The sequence below is a fragment of the Somniosus microcephalus genome, chromosome 12, assembly GCF_052327205.1.
Source record: "Somniosus microcephalus isolate GS21.2 chromosome 12, FLI_Smic_1.0, whole genome shotgun sequence".
Taxonomy (NCBI): Eukaryota; Metazoa; Chordata; class Chondrichthyes; order Squaliformes; family Somniosidae; genus Somniosus; species Somniosus microcephalus.
The window spans coordinates 33,059,890-33,066,878 of record NC_140998.1 but is presented as its reverse complement, the minus strand read 5'-3'; the positions used below and the strand labels follow the sequence as shown (position 1 = coordinate 33,066,878).

Sequence of the window (6,989 nt, the reverse complement as noted above, 5' to 3'; positions counted from 1 at the left end):
CCTTTCTTCAGACGTGACCCTGGACAGTGCGTGACAGTCAGCTATTCAACTACAGGGACCAAGCCTGATCCTATCCTCGACTGACATTCCACTTATACACACACACATCAGCAGGGGTTGTTTATCGCATCCTAGCCCAGGTATACGGAGACTAATAATAATGCCCTCAACTTCTGCCTCACTCGATATCCAACTGAGATTAAGCTACAGATCAAACCTACGGGCTCTTGTTCTATATGGTCAGTGTCACACTAGACGTTGCATTTATTTTCAGTATGCTTTTGGTCAACTTCACTCCTGCCTCCTGTTCAATGTTCTGTAAAGCACCATGGTGCATGTTGATATGTGAACGGCTCTATGTAAATATTATCGGCCAACTGTTCTTTTGGTAGTGGGGGGGTGGGTCTTTGTGGAATTATTTTAATCCAAGATAAAGTACAGCAAAGTTTTTCCATGTAACTGCTGCATAATTTCTGCCAACTTGCTGCAGCTTCTCATCTCCGAGGTGCCAGGATCAGATTACACTGGCGATGCATCAGCTACCAGTGTAAGGAAGGCAAGTCAAAACTAGCAAAATAAACACACTCCCAACCACAAATCACTTGGGAATGGCAGTGAAGCAACTATACAATAAATTCAGGCAGACAGGTTCAATCTACTGTGTCTTGTGTTGCCTGTGCTGAGCACTGACTTATAAAGTCACTCTGTGTTAAAACAAATTAAAATGTTTGTTTGGCTGGTGTTGTCCTGGTGGGAACAGATTGGTCAGTCAAACGTTATGTTAGTTGTTTTTTTCTTCAGGTACAAGTATGAACAGTGGCTTAGTTGGTAGCATATTCAACTGCGTGAAATCTCTGCATTCCTCCAATTCTGGCCTCTTGTCCCCCCCCCCCCGCTGCCCCACTTCCTTCGCCCCACCACTCGCCTTCAGCTCGCTCGGCCCCAAACTCTGGAATTCCCTCCCTAAACCTCTCCACCTCTCGCTCCTCTTTTAAGACACTCCTTAAAACCTACCTCTTTGACCAAGCTGTCCTAATGTCTCCTTCTTTGGCACAATGTCAATTTATTCTGATAACGCTCCTGTGAAACACCTTGGGACGTTTTACAACAATAAAGGCGCTATAGAAATGTAAATAGTTGTTGTTTTTGGAAGCCCTACCCCAGGCATTGCACACACAAGCTAGACCAACACCCTAGTGCTACATTGCAGGAGTGTTGTTCTTCAGGTGAGATGTTAAGATGAGGTGGCCACTGCTGCTTTAGCTGAACGTTGAACATCTCCTGGCACTATTCGAAGAACAGGGAGCTATCCTGACCAATATTTCCCCTTCAACCATCAAAGCAGACTAATTGGTCATTTACCTCACAACTGTTTGTGGAATCTTGCTGTGCAAAAAAATAGCTGTAGTGTTATATAAACATCATTGAACTTTGAAATAATTCACTAGATGCGAAATGCTGAGAAATGTGATTAGGTTCTTTATACAGTAAATGTCTTTCGTGCACACAGCTATATTTTGCTTCTGTCACTAATGTGAGTGAGAAAACCATGCTCACATTAGTAAGCAGTGAAAAATACACCCACTATGGAACTGAACAGAGAGGAGAAGGCGCTGGGGCAGGAGAGAAGTGATGAATGGTCAATGCAGGAACTAAATTCCAGAGGTTAGTTACTGGGCCAAGAGGCCTTTCCTCACAGCGACATGGTAGGCTCGTGTATCTTGGAGCTAAAGATGTTACAAGCTCAACAGATCCTCCCAGTGTTATGAAAACAACCTCATTAATGAGTTCATAGAATACCTTCCATGTGCATTCTTATTTCAACTGGAAATAGAACATTCCAGAAATTCTCACTTTACACTGTTGGTGTCCAATTATCAAAAGCACTTAAGCTGATCTTAAGCACTTAAGCTGCTCTTAGGTGAGTCACTCTAACACGGGGTAATTGGGACAGTGCCATTCGGTGTCCCACAGCTCACAACGGTACCACCTGACATCTAGTTATAAACTTTCTGTCACCATTTCAATCCTGAAGCCTTGCCATCACCCGTTACCGAGGCAGTATTCCGTCTGATAGCATAGGTGGGCTTCAGAAGATAAAGCAGGCACGAGTTCAGGCAAAGTTGCAATGCTTCAGTGAAAGAGCACTCGTGATTTTTGGCTTGGTTAAAACTTACTTTGCAGAACCAAAAGTTGCGCTTCACTCAATTACTTTGAAATTGCTCAGTCATTGACGATCTTTCCTACATCAATTTCACGTGTACTTCATTCCCAACACCAGCACACAGACTGTGACCACCAGCGCCAGAAAAAGGGAGCTGGGGAACAATCGCACTGCAAATACAATTTTGCAGCGGGCAGATTGATTAGATTCCCTAAAATAGTCTACACAGGCCAAAAGCGAACAAGAAATACTGTCAGAGAAAAGAATACTGTCCCTTTAAAGAAAAACATCTCAATACCTTAGAAAACTATATTTTATCCTGAATTGGCCGCACCTTTTAACAGTGGAAAGCTCATCATTTGAACACTTTTCAGATACTCTCTTCTGTTGTCTTAGGGCTGCACAGGTCAATGACTTTATAAACCAAAGCTGGTTACAGGCCTGTTCAGCTGAAACAGTACACCTATACAATGAGGGACAGGTGTATTTGAGGGACAGTTGTATTTGGGGGTCAGGCTTTCCTGTACATGGAACGGTGACCCCTTTCACAATGATCCTGTTGACAAGACGCCATAGAACAAGCACTGCACATGCTGGGCCTAGGATTTGCTCATAATGCCTCCCAGCAATACTGTCCATTCCAAGTACTGAAGAAAGGAGTCTGCCCATAATGTAGTCATGTCACTCATTAATGTGGATGGGGCAATCGGGGAGCGGGGAAGGTTATTAAACATTATCCAGAGATCAACCTATTCAGATAAATCTCTCTACACAGGCTCCATTACATGTAACTGCAGTACACCTTACCAGAGCTGCCTGTGCAGTCAGCTATATATAATGATGAGTAATTTACATTTACTTTGTGGTCAGCACATTGTAGAACTCTCCACCACTTTCAGCACACGGCAACATCCTTCTTCACATGTAGAACGGTGAGAAGGGCCAAGTTGCGTCAATGGCCAGGATTACACTTCTCAGGAGTTCTAGTTTTTCCACTTGTGTACTGAGGCAATGAGAATGTGTTTCTATCCTTATAGCAAGTCTTCAGAGTCCAGGCCTTGCAGGCAACAGCACTACAAAGGTCCCTTGAACTGATTGCCCGAGAGATGCTGCCTGATGGAGGGGTTCGAACCAGCCGCATCTCCAAGCTTACGCCAAACCACCTGAAAGACAGACCAAGTACAGTTCAATAAAATCTGGAGACAGACACGCTCTTTTTCCTCCTGAATTATAAACACATCATCATAGGAAGGAACATAGGAACAGGAGTAGGCCATTCAGCCCCTCGAGCCTGTTAGATCATGGCCATCACACACACACTTCCTATTTCCTATATCATTCCCTACATTGAAATTGAGGCTGATTACGTGGTCTGCTACTCTTTTTCTTTTCTCACCATATCTTTTGCCCCTGTCTTACTGAAGCGCCGATTCCTCGCTGGAATAGAATTCCAGTAGATCCAGCTCCCCCTGGTACCTCACTAAGTGTGAGTCTGGATGGTGAGTGTCGCCAGGTAATCTGATTGCAGGGGGGGGCTATCACAGCCGAACCTGATCCTATCCTCACAATGTGCGCTTCCAGCACCGATTGGTGAATAGCGATCAAGCAAGGGGAGTCCTGGAAGATCTCCCCCTCCCTTCCCCCAGGAATGCTGAAGCCAATGTTTGTGGGTTTGCTGTTATCCCATCTGAAGTCATCTACTCCAGCATTAACCAGATCAAGATAAGAATCGCAACAGCAACCATGTTAAGCTCTGATGAAAGGTCATCGACCCGAAATATTAATTCTGTTTCTCTCTCTACACGTCCTGCCTGACCTGCTGAGTGTTTCCTGCATTTTCTGTTTTGATTAACCATGAAATGTACAGTAACTGGAAATACTGTATAAATGTAACTTCACAACACTATACCTAACTCAGCAGAGGTATTTCAGTTGGTTTTAATCCATCAAAGTCTACACTCAACACCTGACTCTAATACCAAGATATGCCTTCAACCCAGAATAAACACAAGGGGTAGGTTTTGACTTTGTGCGACAGTGTAAAATGGGCGATAGTGAATCGGCAGCCCGTTTCACCCCTCTCCTGATTCCATTGACTTCAATGGAAATAAAAATAAAAATAGGGAGGGATGTGAAATGGGCGGCCGATTTGCTACCACCCCACCCCCCCCACCACCCCTGTCTTACACTTTCACACAAAGTCAAAATCTACCCTAAGATTTGTTCCTTATTTCCTAAATATAACTTTGTAGCGTGGATTCCCATTGCGAGACATGCGTTGAACACAATGTGCAAGAGGCTGCTATCTGATATTGTATCTGATGTGGTATCATATCACATTGCTAAGACAACAGAATCCTTACATTACACATTTCACGAACAATGGCCTTCTCCTTCTCGCTCAAGTCATCGTGATCGCAGTCTTCAGGCAACTGCCGATCCAGGTTGTCGTGAACTTCCAGGACCTAGAAACCCAAATTGTACGTGAAGTTAACAGTGAAGAAACTCTGAATCACATGTATTTCAGGAAACAGCTTGAACACTCAGCTCTTTGCAATTACATGGGAGACTCCGCCTGCCCGGGAAATGCCTCGTGGTGTGTAGCTAGCGTTCTCATACCTCAAATACAAAAGCCCAGCTTTCTATTCATTCTCATGGGAAGTTCATGTTTACTCAGTTGGTTAATGCAGTGCCTGGTGTAGAACCGAGCCACACAGGAGATGCCCAGGTTCAATCCCCACTCCGTGCTGAGTTAGCTGGCTTATAGGGCAGGGAGGGGAAATAAATAAAATCAAAGAGGGGGCCTGATTTCTATCAAGAGGTTCCTGACTGATTTGGCCATGATGCACTCCAGTGTCAATCAGCCTGCCAACAATCTCAGTCGAGGCTCACACATGAAGAATGACCACTTGGGTAAAATATCAGAGGGACACGGGCACTGAGGATCGGTACCTCAGCAAGAGCCCTTGCCTTCGGGAGAGGAGGGAGATGGTTTTTTTTTTTTAAATCCTAAAATGAAAATGACATTTTAAACTTAAATGCAGCAGCAATAAATATCAGTGGAGTAGAAATTCATCTTCTGCTATATGGCCCACCCGATACTCAGTTCTATTGAAGTCAATGGAGCCTAATAAAGGACATATTGGGCAGATGCATGGCAGATGCAGTATAATGTGGATAAATGCGAGGTTATCCACTTTGGTGGCAAAAACAGGAAGGCAGATTATTATCTGAACGGCAATAGATTGGGAGAAGGGGAAGTGCAAGAAGACCTGGGTGTCCTTGTGCACCAGTCGCTGAAGGTAAGCATGTAGGTGCAGCAGGCGGCTAAGAAGGCAAATGGTATGATGGCCTTTATAGCGAGAGGATTCGAGTACAGGAGCAAGGATGTCTTGCTGCAGTTGTACAGGGCCTTGGTGAGACCACACCTTGAGTATTGTGTGCAGTTTTGGTTGCCTTATCTGAGGAAGGATGTTCTTGCCATGGAGGGAGTGCAGAGAAGATTCACCAGACTGATACCTGGGATGGCAGGAATGACGTATGGAGAGAGATTGGGTCGATTAGGCTCATATTCGCTAGAGTTTAGAAGAATGAGAGGGGATCTCATTGAAACTTATAAAATTCAAACAGGACTAGACAGACTAGATGCAGGAAGGCTGTTCCCGATGGCGGGGGAGTCCAGAACCAGGGGTCACAGTCTAAGGATAAGGGGTAAGCCATTTAGGACTGAGATGAGGAGGAATTTCTTCACCCAGAGAGTGGTGAACCTGTGGAATTCTCTACCACAGAAGACAGTTGAGGCCAATTCATTAAATATATTCAAGAAGGAGTTAGATATATTTCTTAAGGCTAAGGCTAAGGGGATCAAGGGATATGGGGGGAAAGCAGGGACAGGGTACTGAATTTGGATGATCAGCCATGATCGCATTGAATGGCGGAGCAGGCTCGAAGGGCCGAATGGCCTACTCCTGCTCCTATCTTCTATGTTTCTATATTCAACAGCCAAAATACACACAAGAACATAGGAACAGGAGGAGGCCATTCAGCCCCTCCAGCCTGTTCCGCCATTCCATTAGATCATGGCTGATCTGTATCTCAACTCGCCTTGGTTACATATCCCTTAATACCCTTACCTAACAAATATCTATCAAGCTCAGTTTTGAAATTTTCAATTGACCCCCCTAGCCTCAACAGCTTTTTAGGGGAAGAGAGTTTGAGATTTCCACTGCCCTTCCATAGCGGCATTCCAGGAACTTTAGCAGCGCAAATTTTCCTTGTGACAACAAATGTGAGCTCCAATCTTCAAAGAGGTATAAGGGAATCAAGGGAAATGAGGATAGGGCAGGGAAAGTGGAGTTGAGGTCGAAGGTCAGCCATGATCTTATTGAATGGCGGAGCAGACTCGAAGGGCCGTATGGCCTTCTCCTGCTCCTATTTATTATGTTCTTAAATTCCCATAAAATTTACCACACTTGAGGTATTGTTGATTGTAAACACTTTGTTAGTGGGCATTTTGAATACTGTAGTTAGCAATCTGCTTGGCTTCCAAGATATCAATATTTTTTTTTAAATGATGCATTTCTGTTTTCAGTATTGAGAAAATACCAGATGCCTGTGAAAGCCGTGGCAACAAGGTCACTGATTTGCAGTTCCCCTGGAAAAATCCCGCAATTGTGAAATTCGATTTACAAAACACTGGCAAATCCCTTAATCCCATGTAAGGGAGAAAAATGAACAGAATGTGAATCTTTTAGAGTAGATTTTATGAACTGTTGCCCCAGAGATGGATCTGTGTGACCGGCAAGGGCCCATTTAATGGGAATTA

General features: G+C 44.3%; 1 protein-coding gene across 4 annotated transcripts in view; it reads right to left on the bottom strand.

The window, feature by feature from the left end:
- Positions 1-916: 916 nt before the first annotated feature.
- The window catches only part of ccdc85ca (coiled-coil domain containing 85C, a), a 239,512-nt gene continuing 233,439 nt past the window's right edge, over positions 917-6,989 (bottom strand). For all 4 annotated transcript variants that reach the window (XM_086002734.1, XM_086002733.1, XM_086002735.1 and 1 more), the window contains 2 exons: positions 4,528-4,629; positions 917-3,327 (listed from right to left, as the gene is read on the bottom strand). In XM_086002734.1, coding sequence (XP_085858860.1) covers positions 3,238-3,327; positions 4,528-4,629 — 192 coding nt within the window. In that variant the 3' untranslated portion in view covers positions 917-3,237. The remainder of the gene's footprint in view (positions 3,328-4,527; positions 4,630-6,989) is intronic.